Raw genomic sequence first — 25,263 nt, 5'->3', positions numbered from 1 at the left:
ACCCAACCAGTCAAGGACACCAAAGCCAAACTGTGGCTCAGCAGTCATGGAGAAATGCTTAGGTGCATCAGCAAATTCTGTGTTTATGGAATTCAGAAATGGATACTGACATCAAGTTGCCCTTAAGCTTAAAGGGGACTACAATTTAAATCATGTTTTTCTATAAAAACGGCTATTCCTTTTTCTGTATGGATTTTGAGTCATCTTGAACTGGTTTCTTTATCTCAGAGTTCTTCGGCTTAAGCAGCTGGTTAAGAACAGTGAGTGTCAACACAGACTGCAGATTAAGTTCCTGCTGAGTAAGCCACTGCCCAGTTATTTAAATCTGATAGAGAACTGTCTAGCTGTGTGCAATCCCTTCCTTCTAAAAGGGTCAATAGCTAATATCAAAATTCCAAGTTTGAGTCAGCATGCAAGAGAAGAAAGACAGCTAGGTGGTTGTCATTCCACAACTGCCTTACAGGTCATAATAAGAAAGGTTAATTCAATCATTTTGCACAATAGGGAAAGTTTTTTTCCTTATCTCTTCAAGAGGAGAAAGAAAGGGAAGAAAAAGCACTGCAAGCTAGAAGGAAATGAAGTGAAAACATGAAAGAGCAGATGATATACAGATGCTGCGGACAGGTGTCAATAACGTGTTTCTCACTAAGGAAACAAAAATGAATGAAGTGATTTTAATGGCCATCCTCTCACTCTTGCCTCTGGTAACAGTAATCTACTACAGGAGAGGTGAGCTTCATTACAACTTGTGTTGCTCTTTTTTGGAAGACTAATACAATACACGCTGTGGATCTGTACCTAGCACGGTGACTTGCAAATGACTCAGCCAAGGAAAGTTAGAACAACTTGTTTACTTCCACTGGGAACCATTTACTTCCTCACAGCTGTCAAGGTAACAGACAGCCTTGAACTGCTCTGTTCTCAGCAGTAAACCAAATGCCTCAACTACAACACCATCTTATATCTTCCAAAAGAAAGATGTGTTATTACTAGCTCTTCTAAAGCCACACTAGCAGTTCAAAAGGGGAAAAAATATAAATAGCATGTTTTACTCACAAGAATAGGAGTAATGCTTGCTCTAGTTAACATTTGTTTTACAAGTCTGTATCTGTCATAAAGTGGCTTCACAATATGTCTTTCTTCTCTAGTAACCTAAAGGCAGAGAAACCACATAATTAATTATACCAGTCACTGAATAATATGCAAGCAAACAGAAAGCATTATGCTTCTCATGCCAGGCCACATACATTCCAATTAGGAACATAAATCTAGTCTGTGTGTATGCAATGGAGTTTATGGAAAGAAAAGGAAATAAGCAGGTGTTTATTTCCCCTCTTATTTTTCCACTTTAAACTTGTTTTAGAAAAATACCAAGTTAAGACTTCTTAAATGTTAGATGAGCTTAAGTAGAAGTAAACCCCCTAAAGACCCTTAGAAAATAGGGAAAAAAGGGACCAAGAGCTGTGGGAGAAGACTGCGTAACTAGCAATGAGCATGACTCTACAGAAGTGACAGGGAATAAAAAAGATGAAATTGTAGATAGATTTTATCGGATACCTGATTGTACTCTCAACTCTTGGCCACTATGTTTACTAAAAACAATGAAACTAGAAGGTTATTATCAACAGTTACTGACTTTTTCCTCTAAGGGGCTTATAGAGTCAGTACCAGCATCACTAATACCATTATTCTTCCTGGGCATTTATAACTGAAAGGCTTGATCAGACGTATATAGTAGTGCTGATTACTAAGTTGGTGCACAAAGTCCAGAAGGCTGATAGAACAATATCTGGAAGCATCTTCTGACTGGACAAGCAAATGTGGATCACTGTCCATGAATAAAAACTCAGAACTCTAGGTACTAGCTGCCAGTTAGTTCCTCCAACTTCTATATCCCCAATTATATAAGATATACTCCACATACTTCAGAAAAAAGTGTCTCAATTTTTGTTCTTGTGAAACCCATAATAAACTTACAGATCTTTTCCTAGAAAATTCAATAGTGTTTGTGATTTTTATTTAAAAAAAGAAAAACAACACAGAAGATGACTCTGCTTCACAGACAAGTATGGCACCAACCTATACAAATCAATTTGCAAACTCCAGTAACCCACTGATCTGTGAAAAAGGGCCTATGTAATGAATCAATACACAAATCCTAATTTTCAGAAGTTAATGTAGTAGTTTCATTCGATGGCAACATGAAAACAGATAGATCACTGTTTGGAAAAAAAAATATCTCGTACAACTGATTTTTATTATTATTACTCCCGCATAAGAAATACCATTGTCTAAGTGCACATTAGCATAGTTTGATGAAGTAGAAGAAGTGTTACCGGTCGTCCATGTTGACTTTCATAAAACAGGAGACTTTTCTGGAGAGATGTTTTCTCTTCTACCAAATGATCCTTCGTCATTTTCTGTTAGAAGAATTGTTCATATTAATCAAACAAAAGTCACTTCAGCAGTTTGTCCACTATATCAGCTATAAATGCAGCTTAACAAAAAACCTACATTAATTAATACCATACATCACACCTTGATAGATTTAAAGCTGTTCAATATTGGCATCAGACACCATAATCTTATGCTTACTTTTATATCTTCTGGCAAACATCTCTCCACTCGCTTTTCCTTTAATCTTTTCAAAATCAGTTCAAGTGTAGCTTCCTTGGTGGGCTTCTTCTCTTTCTGCACAATCCGCATCTCATCTCCATTTTCTTCATCTTCTTGGTCAAGAGAGGAACCAAAGCTTTTTGGTAGAGTGTTGCTTCGTGGACGTGTTTGAGGTATGAATTCTCCATCTGAGCTCTTCTGCTTTGCATCTGAAAACAGAAAAAACTACTTAATCCAAAGGTTTAAGAGAACCAATTTGCTCAGTTTGTTCAACTGCAAAACACGGATCACAGCCATTTGCAAAGGCAAAGTTTCTCTTCTGAAAACAAAGCTACAAAAATAAATTTGATTTTGCTTTTGGAATAGATTAGAATCTAGAAATTAAAGACTTGTACTGTCGTGTGGAATTGTGCTGAATGAGTTATTACTTCTATTTTAGTCATATGTGTGATTTGTTTTTGTACGCAACCTGAAGCACAGCATCCCTTACCTTTTATTTGCTTTCTTAATTTGGTAAGGTCGGTCATCCATTTTAAAACTTTTGGATTGGCTGCAATATCACTGTAGGAGGGCTGAAAAGTAATATAAAATTTTATATAAACATGTTTATAAATAATCTTTAACATTTCATAAAATACGTGGCAATATTTACGGCAGCAAAGGTGACTGGTAACATCAATGCTGCTCAATACAAGATCAGATCTCAGTGCCAACATAATAGACATTTGTGAAAATAAACTTGAAATGAAGCACCAGAAGTTGATCCAGAGAGAGGTAAAGATGCTTTTGTTTTCCCATTGGCTTTATCAAATATCCCTTCAGTCTAACTGAATGTCATCATCTGTCCATCAGGTATTGTGGCATGTTTTCCGCATACTGTCATCATTCAGTTCACTTTTGCAGAAAGCAGCATATAATAAAACTACTCTATGAGCTCACAGTTAGTTTTTCAGTGATGAAACACAGAAAGTAACTTAGCTCTACCATGCAGCCATTTATCCGGAATAAAAGCAGTAACTTACCTTACTGTTCCTCTCTTTTTCAAATTGTTCCTCAAATTGCTTTATTTTTTTCTGTAGTTTCTTGACAAGCTGATAAGGTGTCTTGTCTTCCCTTTTGTCATCTTTTGAGCTGAAAGATGCTCTTCGTGTTCTGTATTAAAAACATTTTAAAATGTAATTTCAAATAATTAAGCCAGTGCAAACAACAGTGTGTTGGACTAGCAGATGACTAACTTGTTTTGGTTTTCTTCTTCAGTTCATAACATATTCTTTCCAGGCTTTCAGTCAGAGCTTCTCACATACCTAATCAAAATGCTACCATCCACTGCCTTCAAAATCTGATGTTATTTTCTCCTCCCTAACTTCAATAATATCCCTAACAGAAATAGCTCTTTGGTGAAAAACACCAATTGAAATTCAAGTACTGTCAATTACATTCTCATCAAAACAACTCAGATCTTTCTGGTGGCTAAGTTGCTTATCTAAATTACAAGATCATCAGTACCTCTTGAAACATTTGGCACAAAACATAGCCTAGTCTAGAAGCTACCACTGAACAATCCTTGGTAATTAGGCAGCTCCACTTATCTGTCTTAGATAACTTAATATATGCTTATCTCAAAAAAATAATAATATCCATCATCTAATGTTTGACTTCCTAATACATTTCTGCAGTATACAACTCCAGTTTTGAATCACCTTTTGCACTTGCTCAGTTCCTTAACATTTGTGCCTTATGAAAACTCTGCATTTCTAGACCAACCATAAGAATCCTCTAGTATTCATATTACACAAGGTGTCTGAAACACCTCTTGGTCCAGCTAGTGACGTCTACATAACTCAAGATATTAGAAATACTAATCTAATTATCTGCTAGTCCAAATCCTTATTAGTTTCAGAATGAGAACAGCTATTAGAATCAGTTCTTTTCTACAGGTCAGTCATATACATCATTTTAACAGTACTCATCAACTGCAGTCCGCCACTAACTGGAGAACATTTGGGAAAGCACCTTTTGTATCAATCAACTTATGACAGAAAATTAGAAATTCTGAAGTTGGTCTTTCCTGTTCCAAATTCTCATTTTTATGGGATTATTTGTTCTCTAATAAGCATGGTGATTTTTCCTCAAATGGCTCTTCATATTAGCAGTATTAGGAAGTACAGGCCACAGGTTATCTACAGCTTTGGAAGACCACACAAATAACTTGCAGCTTCTTTAATTACAACTCAGCTTCTACACGCTGGGTTAAACTGGCTTGATCCTCTACACCAGCAAGAGAGAACCTTCATTAAAGGACCTTATAACTTCACTGTACTGCTGTTCCACCTCTTCCCCTGTAACAGAGGATACTTTCCCTTAACCCTTCCGAATGAAAGCTTTCCAGAGGCCAAATGAAGAACCTTCCCACTTTATTACTGCATGTTTTTGTTGCAAGGATTTGTGCAAGCCAGCTCTCTTTGCTGGGAGTGGATATATGAAACAAACAGGAAATCTCGTAACATGAAAATTAATACTTGTGCAATTGGAAAAAAATTACATAAAACCATATCACAGCATCCAGTAAAGCCTGGTAAACAAAGGATATAATGTCTTCAGACCAGGAAGTGTCATTACAACAGGTTACCAGAAGCCCAGTCTGAATGCCAGGGAAAATCTCTGTCCTATTTTTATATTCTTTCCCTAAGCACCTGCCAGTGGCCACTTTGAGAGACAGCCATCCCAGACAAATCTCCGGTCTGACCCCATATGGCAATTCCCAGGTATGCAAAACAGCCCAATGGCGGTATGATGATACATTTGACCTTGGTTTTCAGTTTATTTATCATGCCATTAAAAACTTACGATGTTTTTAAGCAGTTGAATTTTCATACCAGAAGTAACTGCCACACCCACCAAATTGCATTTAAGTACATACCTAACAAAAGAAAGTGCTTTGGATGAAGAATCTAATGTTTCTGGATCATGTAAGAAACGCTGGCTCTGCCCAAAGTCCAAACTACGATGTGACAATATCGGGTGACAGTCCTCCTCCAAGGGATGATTAGTCATTCTTCCAGCCTGTGGGGAAAGCTGAGCTTCTCCAGATTCACTGTCTTCCTGCCAAGACTTAAAAGCAGGAAATGGATCTGTAAGATAAAAAAAGGGAAACAAAATGGTACTTGTCTGTTAACAGAACTATGAAGAAGAGTCAAAAGGAAACAACTGTGTAAGCGATACTTAGTCTTGTATGCTATAAAGGATGTGGTGTCATACACAAAGTGAATAAAAACAGTGTAATACATCAGAAAGCTACAAAATTGTCATATAACAATCGAAAGAAAAACATACTGAAATGAAGTATGCACACTAGGATCCCTTTTTCAAAGCGTTTCTTAGAAGTATGCATTTCTGAACAGTTCAACAGTGTAAGAGAGCATTACTCATTTACTTATCAGAAACGTTATAAGAACACACTTACTGCCTGTTGCAATGTATTGCTATGGAAATTAAGTTCCATGCCTTACATGTGAGCTTTGAAAGATTCTCCTCTTGATTTTGAACAAGGCAAGCCTGACAATACGTCTTCAGGTACAATAGCACTTACTTAGCCTTTTTAAGGGAGTGTTGTTGGTGTGACTTTTTGTTTGGTTGTTTGTTGCTGCTGTTGTTTATCTGTTTGTTCTCTAATATATGTACAGTTTAAATCCATCTTGACACCACTGAGAAAAAGAGATTTTTTAGTTTGTGGAAGGGGACTTCTTTCAGGCAGGGGATTCCAAAACAATTTACTACTTTTTTTTTTTTTTTTTAATAACCCTATTAAAAAGTTGGTTGCTGTGATCCCTTACAATTCTCACCTACGGCTGTCCTGCCATCTAACAAAAAGCTGACAATGCCCTGCAAGTACTTTAGTTGCAAATCTCCCCCTTCCCTTTCAGAAGTTTGCCTCGTATTTTCCAAATCAGAAATCTTGAAAACTGGGTTCGAAGTGTGCAGAACAACAATAAAGCCCACAAAGTAATCTTTGAAAAATAAATAAATAAGTGGTAACCCTTGTACCTGCTTTCCAGAGAGCATTCACTAAGAATTGTGGCAGTTTTGCTTAGGGAGTTTTTTGTTCTTTCTTTTATTTTTTTGTTAAGCTAGAATCTTGCTTGCTTATGCAGTACAAGATACAAGGGGGCCCTTAAGGAGGAAAACATACTGCAAATCACAACATTCCCAAGATAAGGGACAGCAGGTGAAGGGTTAGTTAGAAAGCAAACCATAAACCATCAAAAGGCAGATAACTGAATGTATGGCGAACCATACTTACCCTCCCCTTCTCTCTGCAGATGCATTGTTTTGAAATCAATGAGGGGAAAAGTGATAGGGCATGGCGCTAATAAAATGAAAAAGAATGGCAAAAATACTAAAGTGAACACACAGCACAGTCAGAACAAACCATACATAACATGTAAAGCAGGAAGATACAGTACCAGGGAAAAAAAATCCCATATTTTGAGCCAGGCCCTGAACACTCTCAACTCCCAGGCAATTGCAGTGGCAGGTAAGGATGCTCAGGCCTTCATATTTACCAAAAAGGTTTACAGAACTGACACAGAAATAGTAAAGACTTACTGCCATTTAATAAGAGTCCCATGCACCTTCACAGTAACAAAGGACAAGTTCTACATATAGTTCTGCTCATAGCTTGTAATAAGAGATGGCAGTAATTTTTGAAAAGAGGACAAATGCAGAATAAATGCACTCAAACACAGATTAACCGATCTGCATTTCCCCCTATTAAGGCAGCAAGCATTTCGTGCTCATTTTCAAGAACCCCAATGATTACAAGTCTTTAAAGGTGCCATCACATAGGATTTAATAATCCAAACCTTTTGAAAGATTTGGACTAGCAGGTTTCTTTGCAAAGCCAATGTAGTTGAACAGAATGCTACAAGGACTTGCAGTGCCTGAGATCCCAAGAGCCATTCTAAAAAGGACTGAAGACTAGACACCACATGCAAATACCATATCTTGCAAAATACCATGATTTTACTACTGAGAATCACGTAACGTAAATTCATACAGATATCCGACATTCTCTTTGAAGTAAAGATATATATGTATTTGGATAAGCAAAACCAAAGTAACTTTTATGAACAGATTTAAAGAAATAATGAAAATGGAATCCACAAGTGTACTGAGAACATGTATTAAACACATATTAAAGGTTAACACAGAGACTGTAACAAAACATGACATGCAAGTAAGCAGTGTAACTAAATATTGACAACATAAAGCAAGTATTTCACAACTGTAAGTGAGTCAAATTACAAACCTCATCATTTCTAAAGGGTTAAAAATGAAGTATGGATTCATGCAGGGAATTCATTTGAAAAACAGCCAACTTTGGTGACAAATTCAGTTATTTTAAGTTACCACTATTTGAGCTTTGGGAGCTTTATGTGCTGGCATGCTACAGTTTCACATTGCACTGCTATACCTCAAATGTACATAGTTTACTTCACTAAGTTTAATATCTCTAATACAAGATAGAAGTAACTGCAGTCATTCTTTGTTACTAGTGCCTTATTGATGCTTAATGATGACAATTTAAATGCGTCTCAAAAAAATAGCTGTCACTGGAACCACCTGTTGGAAGTTAAACATAATCCCTGGGTAGTAAACCTGCATTAAATCTACCATTTTGCATTGAAAGTAAGTGAACGGGGGTCATCCTCCTGTTGGTGACAGTTCACAATCTTTTAAACAAACTAACAAGTGGACTTCGTTTGTAAGGTGCAGATTGATGATTCAGATGGTCCGACATGACAGAAGAAGAACAGCATATAAAGAACATGTAAAAAGACAAGTACTTTGCAAAGATTATCAACAAGTGTTTTGCTGTGGTTAGAGTACAGAGAAGTTATGTTTTCATACAAGTACAAGGACAGCATAAGCAGTCATTTCCACATATTTGAGCAACTAAGTTCAATCAAGTCATAACTTCAGGGGCTCGCTACACCTGAAGGCCATAAAGATTAAGATCATAAATGTGTATTTCATACTTCTTGCTTTCCCAGAAATCATATTGATTGTAAGTTGTACTTGAAAATGTAGGCTGTTTCAAGTTGTCCAGTATTGGTTTCTTTGTCACTAGACATTTCTGATGCTCAAGACAAGACAACCAACAGACTTGTCAGACTAAATCAAATGTAAATGGCTATGCTTAGTAGTTCAGCTATTTTATGTCAAATTCAGCTAGTATGTGAACTTCAGTAACTTGGATTGAATTAAAAAAACCACAAAATTCAACGTGAATATCAACTGTATCATAAAAATCAGACGAAGTATTTGTAAGGATTCATGTGAGAGAGAGTCCAGAGAATCTTAAGTCACTTGAAAAATACACAAACAACATTTTTTTGTATGAAGCTTAGGCTCTTTTGCTTTCTTGACCTTTTATTATTATTATTATTATTATTATTATTGAAGTCCCTTCTAAGTTGCAGAAAAGATCTCAAACAAGATGGGACCTATGCTATACGCAGTAAAATTGGCCAAGTCATATAGGAATGTTTTATACAGATGAAGCTAAAGGGAAAGTGTATAAGTTACCAGACTGCTTCTCCTACTTCATAAATCATTTCATGTATCCTAACTAGCTGAGTATATTGTGAATTAAAGGGCAAAAGTTACCTTCCCATTTGTCACCATCAGATGCATTCTTCAGATCTAAACGTGGTACTTGGACACTCAGAGCTTCCTCAGGAACAAAAACATCACCATCCCCTGACACCTCCGAATCAGTATTTGCATTGAGATCACAAGCTTTGGTACTTGAATCCTGTATATAAATAACAGCACAGAACAATTTCATTCTTATTTAGCAACTGAAAACCAGTTAACTATTTAGTGCTACTCCTAGCACTTCTGGAAACTCTTGAAAAAAATAATTATTTCCTTACTTAAGTAAGGTGCTCCCATGTTTCATAAGGAACTGTAAACAAGCTTCTTTTTCCCTCCCACAGTATTAGGCAATTATTGGCATAACAAAGTATTTCTTACACAAGATGCACAAGCATAAGCTTGCTGTGTTGTCCAAAATTTCCAAAAAGCTGGACAATGAGATCTGACAGATTTTGCAAATTTTGTGGCTACCCAACCACAAACATAACCACACAACATAGATTGCTAAGAGCTAAATTAACTGGGATTTTTTTGCATGACTGTATTTACATTTATAAGTTGTTACATATATAGGTGAAATTATCACCTTACCAGAAACATTTCTGAAGATATTCTATCATTGCCATCAACCAAAATACTATTTTGCCTAAAAACAAAACAGACAGAGTTATCATTTTAAATGCATTTCATTCTTACATCCAGTATCCAGTTTTAACAGCTATGTAATTGATTTCCTTAAAGTGATCACCAGAACTTCTGGAGAGCAAAAGTCAGGTTGTTTGCGGGTGGCAGGGGGTGAGGCCCTCTGTTCTTCACAATTACCAACTGAAACATGTAAACAAGCAACTGGACTTCAAACAGCGTGGAAGTAGAAACAGCTCAAACAAGGAGTAAATACTTTCAAACAAATGAACTCAAACTGAACACTTCAATCAGCGTTGAACTCAATTGCACATGAACTTAATATTTTCTGGCTAATTACTGTTACCAGCATTAATTCCCAAATGACTGAGTGATACACTATGCCAAAATACTTTCAAGAAAATCTTTTTTTTGTTTGTTTCTCTTCCCAAATGGATTCTCTTATGTTCTCAAAACTGAAGTTACACATTCTGCCAAATAAGTGATAAATGAGAAATTCCCACCTTTCACTATTATTTTCTCCATCGACATCTGCATCTTTATCACATTGTTTCAATAATCCATCTGCAGGCTGTTGGCAAAAAGCACAGTTAGAAAGATTGAAAATGTTTCTGTAATCATGGACCACAAAAAAAGCCCTCAAGAATGAAAAACACAAGTTTCTATGCATGTGTAGAACTCACACTGCTTAACCAATGCAATACTTCTACATTTCAAGTGAGGTCAACAATTCAGTGCATTACTCGCTAGAAGACCAACAGTGAAACCTCTATCTTCAGACACACCGTGATTAAGAATTTAAAGCTTGGTTGTTTTGTTTTTTTTTTTTTTTAGGTAGACACCAACACTGCCACTGCAAGTTGTCAGAGCATGAGTTTGGGGTGACAGGAAATACTCACTGCCATGACTGAGTCTCAGAGAGAACTGAGTGGGATACAGATTTGGGCTTAGTGTTGTATGAAGTGAAACACGTCTGACAGACCTCCTAAAAGGAACTTCTAATCCCCATTATTAAATAAAACAGCAGCAGAATTAGAAGGGGATGAAGAAATGCTGGCATTTCTATGGCACCATCTCACAGAACAAGTTCAGATTAATTAACATCACCATTTTGTAGAAGTTGGCACAAGAGAATTGCTTTAAATATTTAAGCCAAAGCCCAGTATTTGCTTTCTTTGAGAAGTGCTGTCTTAGGGAGAACATAACTGAAAAATATATCCCTCTTTAATATGTTGCATTTTATTTCAGATTTTAGGAAGCAGTCCCAGCTGATCTATTAATATTATTTTCAGACATTTAAGTTGTTCTGAGCTCAAATATATATATATACATATATAGCATTTGACAATTTTACATGGCTACATATATTTCCCTTTATCAGACGTAACTCCATCATTCTCTTAACATTATTTCAGTCCTCAAGCCGAATTCCAATTCAAAAAACCAACTTCTTACTACAGTGCACAATAGCTTTTCTGCCCTAGAGAATGATTGTAGTGCAGAATCAGTTGCTCCTTTTTCCACTTCAGACCTAAAGGAAAGCTCCCATTCAGTTCATCTTTGCTCTCCTACAACCCCTACGCCCATCAACAAAAGCACATCTGTACATGACCATGCAACACCCAAACATCATGTTCTCCCTTCATATTCTTACTGCAGTAATGTTCTTTTAGCCCTGAAGTGAATGTGCTTCTTAAGAAGTATCATTCACATTTGTCAGCTGTTCTTTTACTGAAACCACTGATACAGAATAAAACGCACTGGAATGCAGATTTATAGAACTAGATTCTAAAGCAATATGCAAGGATAACAGCTGCGGCTGGAAGTCAGCTTGTTAGGTTATTCGAAGAGTCATTCGAGATCCATGAAAGAACACAGTTGCTTTCTGAACTTTAGCAGCAACTCCAGGCATCATTAACATTTCATTTTCTGAGCAAAACAGTTTTAAAAATATATAAAATGTTCTATTTGTACTACAAACGTCATATCCTAATATATGTTCACGCAGGACTACACAGACTCTTCTGTATAGGAATACAAATGGTCCATTCCAATACTTCAAGACAACAGGTAAACACTGAACCTTTATTCTCAGGAGGCCACAATTTTCTTTTTAATTTTCTGTTTAATTTTCTTTTTTCTCTTGTGTAACACCACAAGTACAAGAGCTCTATGTGTGTACTGCAGGATGGAGGGGGGCAAGCTGTCAGCACAGCAGAATTCAAACATCTAAGCAGAGAGGATCAAGAAGTAAAAAAAAACTTATTTCAAGAAGACAAGAAATGAAGATATGCTGAAGAGGACATCTATCCCTACCACAGAAAAAAAAACTGTGGGAAGAGGGAAAAGGCTGAGAAACAGCCAGTTACAAAACATTGTCTTCCTGTTACAGTTCTTGTATTAACATTCTACCACTGCTTAATACAGTAGAAGTTCATACGGTGGGCTATGTTACTGTCACAGCCCTCTCCTCCTCACAAAGCCTTTGTTAAAATAGATGCTATTCTAACCAGTGCTATGCTTGTTGGTACACTAACTTACCTCAGCAGAAGGAAGGGCCAGTACCTGCAAAAAGAGAGATAACCCAGTCAGGGCCCAAACAAACTGCACCAAAGTACACAAAAATTTCTCTGCATGTCTACAAAGCATGCAGAGCAGAAAATGAAATTTAACTGTGCAAAGCAACTGAACCAATAAAGCTGCAACAGAGCTACCATGAAGACTCTGATGCCCCAAACACTCCGCTGAAGTCACTGCAGTGTATAATTTTCATATACAGGAAGTTCTTCCTTCCTCTCACCTGAACACTTTCTTCCTCCTCAGTTACAGTATCATGTTTCATATCTTCGTTGCCTAAATCTGTGCTAACCGATACTTCAGAGCAGTCTTCCACGTTCTCACTGCTACCAATGTCGTTATTTTCAATAACATCATTCCTAAAGAAACAAACAGTAAAACATCAGTAACCTGTTCTTCAGCCCTCAATCAGCCTTTATATAGCTTACACACACTGCTGAGGTTTTCTGCAACAGTACGTGGTAGATATATAAAGAAGGATTTATCTGAAACCACCTTGACTAGATGAAGTTGCTTGACTGCAATCCTCCCAATACTGAAGTCAGCTAATTTAAGTTAGTATCAAAATGTTCCCTTCACTGATAAATCCCATCACTTCTAACATTTTATATTCCTAGCATTCAACTTACGGTTTGTAAAAGTACACCCACATTAAAACCAACTTATACCATGCCTGTTTGTCCACAGATTCTTTATATGTCAGCATGTCTGTCAGTATGATTCCATAGTTCATTGTAAGCCATTGACTTTTGCCTTTCTTCTCCTTCCTCAGATAACTCCAAACTACTTCAAAAACATTTCTAGATACTAAACAGGATAGCCTGTAATTTTACATTTTAGTTATGTTTTCTTTAATTCCTGTAATTATTTTCTTAGTTCTAAGAAACCCACTCCTGATGACTGCAGTTTTTAGTTATTTATTTAGCTATGTAGCCTTGTTTTGCATAATTTGTTGACTGTACTGCTTTAAAGAACCTAGATGACCTCTTTCAAGAACGCTATCATGTATCGTCTATTACAGTTAATCCACAGTGGAACGATGCAGAAGCATCTGAACTAGAAACAGTGCCAGAAGAGCATATTGGGTTTCAAACCTGCAGTGATGGTACTTTTAGCCTCCAGTTCTGTGAAGCCAGCCAGACTTAAAACACTTATGCCACAACTAACAGGATTCAGCTAAAAGAGGGAGTGCTCACCCACTTAGAGTTTATATCAAAAAAATTACATCTATAACCCTGAAATTCAACTTACAACAACTGAACATTATGAGCAATGATTATTACCTTTATGTTCCCTTACTAACTTATCTCTGACAAGAATTTGGACTAACGACTTCTAAAAACAGCAGATATAGAAAATAGCATTTGACCCTCTGAACACTCCACACCGTTTCAAGCTCTGACCTTATGGAACTTATGTTGCAAAGCCCAACTTAACTACACATTTTTGGAGTTGGGAATTGTGATCATTTATTTATATTTAATAAAACATCAACAGGTCACAGTTTCTCAGTGCTGCCCTGAAAGTTGCTACACCCATAAATGCTAAGATCTATAACAAAAACTGATCAAATGAGACTGAAATCCTATACAAATACATCTACAGTGCTCATTCGATCTGCTGATAGCTGCTTTGTTGACTGCCAGCTGTGGAAGTATAATAGCTATGTTGATGTGCAACAGCATGGTAAGGAAACTGAAATAGCACCTACAATAAATCTTTATATATGGTAAAACCGAGTCACATTAAGTGAGATAAAGAGTGGGGTAAATAAGGTCTTGCACTACTTGCACAAAATTCAGTAGTAAAGTAGTTATACTTTGCAATTGGTAGCTACATAAGAGCAACTTAATATCTGCTTTAAGAGCTGTTCGTTATCTCTGTCAGTTGAAAGCTGATTTGACTTAGCATAGAAATTTTAAAGACATTTTAAAGTTAATAACAGAAGTCCAAACTTCTGCTTCTGGTTGAGGGGTATTGGGGCAGTTTGGTTTGGAAGACCTAAAATATACAATCCTCTACAATTCAGTACTGATACAAAAAAAAAAATCTTACTGGTTGTTAGATCCTTCCTCATCCCCGCTGGGATTGTTTGCATCATTGTTACAGCCCAGTCTGTGTTGCTGTATTTGTTTAAGATCATTATCTAAGCTGCTCTGCAGGTCGAAAAGGTGCTGTTCCACAGCTGCTCTGATTGTTCGTTCTAAAATGCTAGAAAGAAAAGAAAAGCCACAGAATCCATATCAAAAATCCTCTTCTCCATTGATCAACTACTCAGAAGGGTAAAGACAACAGATGCATCTTCGATGGCAAGTACTTCAAGGAAAAGAAAAAAAAGCAGGTTAACTATTCTAGGCAATGGGGAGTACTGAAACCACTGTATTCTATTGAGTAATAACCAAACAGAAAGTATTTTAAAAGTAACAGATCACCATGACTACAGTTAACAAAAAAACCCAAAACATTATACCTCAAACCATACAAAACCTGAACATAAGTATGCAACAGTCAAATCCTGCATCTATAGCAGGTCAGAGCCAACCATGGAGCATGTACCACTTCAGCACAGTTGGCTGTAGCACCCCCTGAACAGGACTGTAATTGCAAAAGGCAAGATCCACCAAATAGTGGAGACAATAAGCCAGTCCCTGATGAAGGACACAGGGTATACCCACAGGTATGTCAGCAACAGAATATTCTTTAAAAGCAGAGTATACCAAGTGTACTTTTTAGCCAGATTAACCAAAACAAAAATTAGGGCTATAAAATTGTGTTTTATTTTCCTCCACATTTGTGCATGCAATTCTTCAGAACTAACTATAAACAACAAAAGTTGGTGCTGAAAACACATTGTGAAAACAATTATGAAGTCAAATACCCATGAAATATATAATTGTAAAAACAAAGGGGTTTGGAATCTAAATTCTACCACACTGTGCTCTCATGCTTCTGCAGTCAACACTGATGCATGTTAGGCTTCTCTGCAGTATGTTTCGTTCATAACTAATCATCAAACCTACTGCATTTGTTCCTTTAGGACTATACACCGATACGTGTTACAGCAACAACACAATTCACAAATTATACATTGCTGTTATACTTACTCTGCAGAGGCTGGCAAGATGCTTATGGGAGAAATATGGGCACTGCAATACAGAAGAAATAAGTTAGTGAAATGCAAAACTTAGCATGTTCAATAGGAGTCTCAAAAACAGTGGAAAGCAAATTTGAAAATACTAAAAAACTACATGCAGTGAAGCTAATAAAAATTGAAAAAATAGGAAGCAAAGTAAATACTTATTTATTTACAACCCCTGTAAGATTCTTCCGTCCAGACAAAGTGGAATGCCATCATAAGACAAAGTTGTCTAGGCAGCAGTGCAGGTTTCTGTCTCCCAAGAGCCAATACTCAGTACATTAAGAAGCTGTAAGAGGTATGGTCTTTCCCATAGGAAATATTAATCACTTAGTCTCAAAAGACTTCCTGACACCTTGCTTAAGAATGCAGATTTTAACCTTGTTGCCTCAAGCAAGTTCCAAGGTACTTTGCTTTCCTTCACTGTTGCAGTTCATAGGGACTTTTCCCTGCCTGTCAGATCGTTGCACAATTTTACTCCGCAATGTTCAACAGATCTGCAGTATTCTCCAAGGACAGCTAGACTTCAAGTACAAGGCAGGTACATTCCAGAGGTTTTAAGCGATGAGTTAGCCACTTGTAAAGCACTTTGGAATCTCCTAGCACAATCTACTTTTTACCACGTAACAGCACTGCTGACAGCCACAGTGGTTTTTAAAAATGATTTTCATGAACACATGAGGGAGCAGAGCGAAACTGCCACTTCACTGGGAGCTGAACAGGTACCTCTGCAAGATGGTTCTGGGTGATTTTAACTCCGCTTGTACTTGAAAAATCATTTGATGGTCTCTGCTTAACTAAGAATAGCTTTAATACAGCAAGGAATATCTTGTGCAGATCTTATCAAGTTCACCAGTAGTTCTATACCCACCACTAGAGAGGTGAAAGAATTAGACCACCTGAAACAGACTTTCTACTTTCTCTTCTTTTAAGCAAGCCATACAGGACTTGCTTGCCAGCTCGATATTTAAACACAAACACGTTTTCCTTCAAACCTAGAAGTGATAAGACATTTATCTTGAGTTGTGAACATTTTTACTGCTGTCCATACACAGATGTTCTGCATAGCCCTACTACTCAGACAAACTGCCTAAGTCTTCTGATAAACAACTTCTGCATCAGCATGATTTGAAATAAAAAATGAAGGGACAAAGCTGTGAATAAGTTCAGCCCTATAAACAAGGTAAGAGAGAAAAAAATAAGAAAATTTCAGAGGAAAAAAGCAATTTCAAAACAAGATGGGTGTGCTTAAGTATCAGATAGGAGTACTTTCAGCAAGATCTGTAAGAGGTGCATTACTAAAGGTGTGCTTACTTTGTGAAAGTTCTAATATACGTACACTAAAAGTCCATTTATTAAATAGTTGCTCCCTAGGAAACGTCAGGGGAAAAAGAGGCAATCAGAACACAAAGCATTGCAACACCAGTTGTAAAAAAGAACAAAAAACTGAGTCAAGGGCACAAGTACAAAAACTATTTATAGGAAACTGTGATGACCTGGAATCGTTTTGCTCTATCACTATCACTTGAGACAATGAGGAACTGTGTCGGGAGTGGGGAGAATCAAGCTCACCTCCAAAGAATCCAAAAGATTTCAGACATGATTCACAACAAAATTTTCCATCTTACTGCATAACCTTCAGCCCCACAGTGGAGGATCATTCATGGGTGCTTTTCGTAAACACCTTCAGATGCATTAGAAGTACTCAGCAAAAGATGTGCAGAACTCAGCAGCATTCCAAAGCCTGAACAATCCTCTTACTATGTAAAGAATTATCCTATGTCTTCACCTAATCACTTCAGCAATTAAGCACTTTGAAACGTGTCAATGGCTCTTAGCTGAAAACACATTACAACTTTGGAACTAAGACACCAATTTAACCATACTTGTTTAAAAGCTGTAATTTATACTGCTACACAGTCTTAATGCAGCATGACACAGCAAGACACACAAAGGTAAACGTCTTTTGTTTCACAGAGCTAACCCACGCCCGAGAATCCCCTTTGCACCTTCTCCCTCCCCATTAAGAGCCCTCGTAAATATCCTGTGATGGAAAAATATATTATCTAGAGATAAAACATCTCAAAACTTTACTTGCTAATATACTGACAGCACACAGATTCTTATTTCTCATTAAGAATAAAAGCAATTTTGACATTATTTCATTTCACAATATCCCCAGAATACATTCATCTCGCATAACGTTAGAAAGTGTTATCTGCATTCACATCAAAGCAATGTTTTCATTCCATGCATTTACCTGTGCAGCAGGACTTTACAGGCCATCCTGATTATTTTTGCTATCCCAAACGAACACTTCATGTAAAAATGCTTCATTTGAAAAAGAGCAAAGTGTGCTGTGGGCTGCAGGTTATGCATACTGCTCCCACGGTTTCAATGGCTGCTTGTCAGAAAGCACTTCTGGAGTGCTGCACTAAACCCTGCAGTCTAAATAGAAATAGACTGCAACATGAGGTCACTCCTGACAATAAGCTGCCCAATCAAGACTTGAAAGCTTTTCTAACATGTTGTTCACATATTTTCCAGGGTAGAAATAGGAAAAAGTATTTGGATGTTTGAAGAGAGAGCTAAGCTAAAAGCTGTAATATATTTTCTAGCAATTCAAGCCCTTGTTATATTTGTTACATTTAGATAGCCTCGTTACGTATAAATTTTGTTCCTTTATTACCATTACTCCTTTCTCTCTTTGATTGAGCTAATTGAAATAAAACTGGATAAAACACCACAGAAGTAGTGAGGAGTTCACCCTCACCATTACATTTAATACAGACAAAAGCAAACTGCTCACAGAACTTCCTGCTTGTCACATCTCACCTCTCTGCACACAGCGTTTTGAAAAGCACAGAGAACACATCAAGGAGATTTCACCTGAGGCTTGCGACTGATGATATTTGAGATGAACAGCAAAAAGTAAACCAAACACTATCTGGCAAACAGCAGTAGGGAAAAATTCAGCATACTGACAGCTAAGGACTCCAGGGTGATTATTTCAACAGCACATCTTCATGTCAGCTGCAATGCTGAGTCAGGAATTCTTTTCTACAGAAGTAAGGACAGCAAAAACTGACAGAGCCACGTTGAAAAGGCTTCTGATAAGGGAGAATACATTTCCTTTACATACACCGTGTCAGCTCGTGCACAAACACTCCCTGACTGCATAACAGACTGAAAGATCACTCAACAGGTTTACTTTAAATACCAGTCACCAAATCAAACTGCATGAATGATTTTCCATATTCTCACCTCATCTCTCTCAGAGAAACCAGCACCACGCAATGCATGACTGTCATGTTTTACAAAGAACAAGTGGGATGAGTAAAAAAAAAAATAGAGGTAGCAAGGCAAGTTGTACGTTACAGCTCAAATAGCTAAATGGGAGGTCATGTGCCCTGCTGGATGAATCGGAACAATCCATCTTTAACATGAGATGATGAGCAAGCAAACCTCAGTCTCCTTCTCAATAAGGAGACCAGAACTACACAAATACTTGCTTCCCAAAACCTGAGGAACAAGGAGGAAAAGAACTCCAGGTTAAGGAATGGTAAGAATCAGATTTAAGGCCCACTTCTCCTTCCTCTTCCCTTTATAGACTGCTGCATGCCCTATGCCAAGACAAGCGCCCCAATCAATCTGCATTAACATTTAAAAAAATAATAATAATAATCAAGAAAGTAAAATGCAAAAAGGCCATTAAATGTGTGTTCTGAACACTTTTCAGTTCCCAAAAATATGTACAGCAGTTACAAGTTTAATAAAACATATTTCCTCATTCAGTCCTTTTTCTTCAGATGTTTCCTGCAGTTATTCTGGTTTTACAATAAAAATTGTCTCTTCAACAGGATTCCTCCTTATGCTTTCCCACACACAATGCAAAAGGCCAACCATAATTAACGCTTATTAATTTTTAATTAACCCTAAACATCTTGTAAAATGATTTTCTCTTCAGGCTAGTGACTTTCAACTCTTAAACTTGTTTAGCTCATCACTACTGCTGCGCTTGCACATTCCACAAGCATCTAAATGCCTATGAAGAGTCAAATTGCTTAAAAACCTCCACTGGAACACAGAGTACTCTTGCAGAATTCCAACTTCTAGAAGGTTTTTTTGATAGTCCTAAGTCAAACTAAAACTGAGCAGCTAGATTACCTCTAGTAAGGTAGAGGAACACAAGGACACAATTAAACATAATTTATACATAATTATTTTGTTTTCTAATTATTTTATATTTGAAAAATTCCTGCCATGAAGAAAATGTGCAGCAAAACAGCTGAACAGAATTCAACCTGAAATCCCTGCAGTCGTGAGACATGTCAGCCTAAGGCACTAACCCTCCTCCTGGATTTCCCTGTGTTTCTGCTGCTTTCATTGACTTCTACCACAGGTTTTTCCTCATCCCCCCTTCCAGGTGCTTCCTGCAATGCCCAGACCAAAACAAATGCTGTAGAGGGGAAAAAATAAAATTCACTAAACAGAAATTGTGAACTGTAACTACAAATAAAGCAAAGTTAAAAAAAAACTTGCCTACTACAAGCAAATAAAGCATGAACCTTCATGCTGCAGGCAAGCACAAACTCATTCTTCTGTCCAAGAGGTTAAGTTTATGCGTGCCATTACTGAGGATATAAAAGCTACTGAGAAGATACCACTCTATAGCATCAATAAAATATGCTTTTTCCCCTCTTCCTCTGCACAAATCATAGATAACCCAATCTGAGTTCTACAGGCCTTTGCTGAATTTGGGAGCAGTTATTTTATTCTTCATTTTACTGCTACAAGAACTGCACCTACTCTGAAAGCCTCGCTTTCAGCACCACAACATACCTCAGAGGCCTGAGGGTTTCCCCCTCACACACCACAACAGACTACATTCCAGTGTAGAAACAAGTTACCTTGTTGATGCTGTAACGCTCCTGGAATCCGAGATACTCCCTGTCACATCTAGATGCACCACAGCTGGCCGCTCAATGGGTTTTTCTGTGCCATCCTCTGGAAGTTCTTCGGACTGCTCAAGCTTTATATCTTCCTCCTCTTCCAAGAGATCATTTATCTGTACAAAGATTTATTCACAATTAATGGCTTGTAAATTTCTTTTAAGAGCTCCAGGGAATTAGAAGCACGAGAGAGATAAAAACAATACTTATAGAAGGACAACATTCCTCAATTTTAGAAAAAAAACCAGGTATCCAATATTTGCTTTTACACAAAACATTCCACGTAATGAAAAGTAATGGTTTTACCCCTGACTTTCTTCTGTAATTGCAAGAGAATGTAGCAGTGAACTAAGCAGTAACCCCAGCTGCACAGTTAGTTGCACATGGTGCGGCCCTGCTTTCCTAGCTCCACTCAGCCTTGCACCGGCCCTGGAGGGAACAGGACCCAACCACAGGGTGCTGTTGACATCTGGTGGAGACATCACGAAATTCAAGGGACATTCTGCCAAGTCTCAAAACTTCAAGAGAAAACGAAACAAACAAAACCACAGCAGCACAGAACGCAACAACAAAAAGCTACCACACCATACATACAGAGCCTCCTGGGAAGTGCTTTTGCTAAAATGCATAACGAACCAGAAGCAAGTCAGTAATTCTCAAGCATGAGAGAAACTAACTATGAAGAGTGTTCCTCCCAACCTCAGGCAACAGCTCTCTGGCTCAGGATGCAGAAGTTACAGCCCTGTTGTATTTAGCAGCTTCCTGCACCCAGCAGGACGATGTCAGCTTTCAGTGCTAGACGTACTCTTGCTAAGAGCTGAAGAGACAGCAAACATTGCAAAGCTGCAGCGCTTCGCTGCAGAGCAGAAGCTGCTCGACCCAGAACTGGCTGCCCACGCTTGCTAGTCTGGATGAACAGGCAAGATGTCTCCTGTAGCAAAGAGGAAGCAACCAGCTTACGTGCCTTACTTGTCTTGGGTAAGGTATTACTGTGGGTTCAGTCCATAGACACTTTTCTGTGTGGACAGCTATACTTAGTACCAAGCAACAATTTTGCAAGTATGTCCATATTAAGAAAATCCACTTAAGGAACTGCCACGTTTTGTGAGTTTGCAAGGAGCTACCAAAAGGCGTATTATATTTCAACATATCTTTCATAAATATATGCTATAACAGATACTTCAGTGATACCATATTGCCACTTAAAATATTCCTACCTGCTCAGTTATTGAGCTTAAATCATTAGTAGATGAAAAATCTTCCTCTTCATTTTCAAAGAATTCATAGTAGTTCTCCAGAAGTCCCGCCATTATTCTGCTAACTATTTCTTGTTCCTTCAGATCCTCCACATCTGTGTAAATGCTAAACATTTCAATATCGTTTTAGAGTAAAAATATAAATCCAACTAACAGCCCCCCAAAACTTCTGCAAATGGCTTCTACACCAAAGGACTGCACTTCACAGCAGTATCCCTATGTCATTCTGAGCACCCCATTTTAAGCGTACCTTCATGCCACTGCATTATAAAACTTTATAGTACTTTATATTTCTGAAAGTGATGATGAAACAACTGATTAGTTAATTAACAGTTCATGAGGGAGGATTGTAACTCAAGTATTTTCCTACTGAAAGGAAATACCGGGATACAGTTGTATTTTGACTGCTTCCTTCCAGATTTTTTTATTTTTTGCTGCAAGTAGTAATAAAAAGAGAAAAAACTGAACCTCAACGAAATTACAATAATATGACAATACCTTCAGTATAGGGAGCCTGTAAACAGGAGGGTAGTCAATTCTTTGAAAGGGTAGATAACAGCAGGATAAGGGGAAATGGTTTTAAGTTGAGGGAGGGGAGATTTACGTTGGCTGTCAGGGGGAAGTTCTTTTACTATGAGAGTGGTGAGGTGCTGGCACAGCTGCCCAGAGAGGTTGTGGATGCCCCACCCCTGGAGGCGTTCAAGGCCAGGTTGGATGGGGCCCTGGGCAGCCCGGTCTAGTATTAAATGGGGAGGTTGGTGGCCCTGCCTGTGGCAGGGGGGTTGGAGATTCATGATCCTTGAGGTCCCTTCCAACCTGGGCCATTATGTGACTCTGTGTGACAATCAAAACTATGGTTTAGATTCAAACAAAAATTATAACAAGTGGCAGAGGGGAGGCACAGGAAGAAAAGAGTATACTGCATACTTGCTGCAGTTACTTGGGGACAAGTAGAGGCCCTGGATTACAGATTTCCACCATCAAATTCACATAAAAGCACCGCATAAACCTTCATAATTCACTTACTGAAAAACATCTGGGCCAAAGACTGCAGCCAAAGAACTTGCTGACCAAATTTCTTCATGATGCGATGCTACATTGGCTAAAAATTTACACAGAAACTTTAACAAACTGTAATTAACAGGTGGAAGCTGCTGCAAGAGGAACCTCAACTTTCTTCCAAATTCATCTTCATTATTATAATCTGGAAAACATAATAAAAATATTTATATCACAAAATTAAGATAACGTAATGTGAAAAAGCAGATAATCAACCTTGTGCTTCTACTCCAGAAGTAACCGCTGTCCTTTGGTCAGTTCACAGTCTATCAAATCGTCAGAAATTGAGTTACATTTGTCCACACTGAGATTTTTGTGCTCTATTTGTCTGAGAAAGAACTACCCCAAAACCAAAAGTTTCACTGTCCAACCCATGTACCTGAAGGACATTTATAGTGGTAGTACTTCTGTCCCAGCATCTCATCCTCTCACTGCAGTCTGTATTAGTCTCTTCTTCCCTGTTCTTTGCAGGAGAGGTTGATAACTGCCAGCTCCTCTACAGTCACTCTTCTACAACCATGCCTGAGCTTTCGAGGGATAGGGATGAGGCAGGAGAACCTAGCTGAAAATCAAGACCTCTACAGTCTTGATTCCACAGCACAGTACCATCAGATCACTTTCCTTAATAATAAATTACACTACAAAACCCAAGGATTTCTTTGAAGCTGAAAAAAAAGAGATAACTTAAACCAACCATTTCCGCTGTATCCTCCTCTGCAAGTCCAGTCAGTAGTTTCCAGACATTTTTCCCCATTAATGCTCATTCAGTATCTGATTACTGTCTGCTCCTTCACATTCTTTCCTTTCACCACTGTCTTCTACAACTTCTTTGCAGAAGAGCTCTGGAGACACTGACAGCTCTATAGCTAACTTAGAAGCCAGTTATGAACTAGCCACTTGCTTTCTTCCTCCACAAGCATCCCATTCTCAATAACTTACCTACTCCGACAATACTCAACTGAAGGATACAAGCGATCTTGACACAATCATCTCTATGTTCTCAGCCTGAAGCTTGCTGGTGCCTTTCAGAGCTGAAAAAAGGTCACCCCAGGATTTCCTCATTCTCACTCACTTATATCTCCCCACTAATCTCTTCTGCTAGGTTATTACTCTTACAGGCATCAAGGTTCAAAAAGTTTACAATCATTCATAACAAGGAAATTCCATACAAAGGGAATGAATGTCAGGAAAGCAAAATGGGAGAATAACTGATCCGAATAGGCCTCCCCTTCTTTCTCAGAATCTTGAAAACTCTTAGGTTAGCAGAAAAAGTTGTCTGAAGATGATGAGTGGTTATTCTGCCTCTCTCCATAGGAACTCAGACACCCTGGTCTTAAATATCAAATAAAAGCAACAAGGTAAATACCCTACTGTGTACGTGCAGTAATAACACCAAACAGTAACTGGGCACCACTCCAGTTGCTCAGACAGCCAACATCTACAACACCTCAAGTCAGGGGCAATCGAGCACAGCAAAAACCTCAAGGTAGCAAAATGAACTTCAAACAATACTGGGTAAGCTCTAGAAATGTCTTTAGGAAATGTAAGAGCAAGAAGAGAGAATCTTAAAAAACAAAAACAACAACCAGCACATATATACACACAACAGTCACAAAGAAAAATGAACCTTTCTCAAAGTAGACCTTCAAACAACAGAGGGAACAAAAGAAACAGGTGGTAATAGACAGACCAACAAGCACATGCACTTAAAGGCGTTTTGTCTTTACCAGTCTGTCCTAAAATTTAGGTTCTAAACAACAGCCAGAGACCTAAAGTGAAAATACTGAATTGTAAAGGAATTCATCTGAAAGCAAACCATGGATACACACCTCTGGGACACACGCCTAGTGTACTGGGGTCAAATTCTGCCCATTATCAGTAATTCGCCTGTCCTTGAGGAACCACTGTTAGGCCTGCACAGAACAAGCCCTGAAGGGTATCCAGTTGTACAGCAAGCTGTGGCCTAAGTTTTTAGGTTAATCTTAGTTTACCAAACAATACAGATCCTTCAAAGACACATCCATATCTTATTTATGGAATATTATAAAATTACTAAAACTCTCTGCATTTCTATAAGCAGTTCTTCTACCTAACACAGAGCTTGCTAACACAAGCTACCTAACACAAGCCTATGACATGCTTGCACTGTCTGACTACCAGACAGTAAAAGTATCAAAAGCAAAACTCAAAAGGAAATCAAACCTCTAATTATAGTATCAGGAAACAACATTTAGGGGTTCATCTGCATCAAGGAAATCAAAACAGGCACTTTTAAGCTTTCTGAAATGGCTTTGTTTTACGCTAAAAAGTAGTATAGACAGTAAGCTGACATTTGAATCGAAATACAGAGTTTCTCTGCAATTTT

At 37.9% G+C, this 25,263-nt stretch overlaps 1 protein-coding gene across 1 annotated transcript in view; it reads right to left on the bottom strand.

Annotated features, from left to right (window-relative positions):
* FAM13B (family with sequence similarity 13, member B) overlaps positions 1-25,263 on the bottom strand; it is a 40,688-nt gene that overhangs the window by 3,087 nt on the left and 12,338 nt on the right. The window contains 16 exon segments of the mRNA NM_001277745.1: positions 1,057-1,152; positions 2,337-2,420; positions 2,596-2,825; positions 3,107-3,188; positions 3,639-3,768; positions 5,537-5,747; positions 9,286-9,433; positions 9,868-9,922; positions 10,422-10,489; positions 12,460-12,483; positions 12,719-12,854; positions 14,551-14,706; positions 15,600-15,641; positions 17,892-17,995; positions 21,801-21,945; positions 22,866-23,043. Coding sequence (NP_001264674.1) covers positions 1,057-1,152; positions 2,337-2,420; positions 2,596-2,825; positions 3,107-3,188; positions 3,639-3,768; positions 5,537-5,747; positions 9,286-9,433; positions 9,868-9,922; positions 10,422-10,489; positions 12,460-12,483; positions 12,719-12,854; positions 14,551-14,706; positions 15,600-15,641; positions 17,892-17,995; positions 21,801-21,945; positions 22,866-23,043 — 1,889 coding nt within the window.

The sequence above is a fragment of the Gallus gallus genome, chromosome 13 (genome assembly GCF_016699485.2).
Source record: "Gallus gallus isolate bGalGal1 chromosome 13, bGalGal1.mat.broiler.GRCg7b, whole genome shotgun sequence".
NCBI lineage: Eukaryota > Metazoa > Chordata > Aves > Galliformes > Phasianidae > Gallus > Gallus gallus.
Note: the sequence above shows the minus strand (reverse complement) of the source record. Positions and strands in the feature narration are given on the sequence as shown.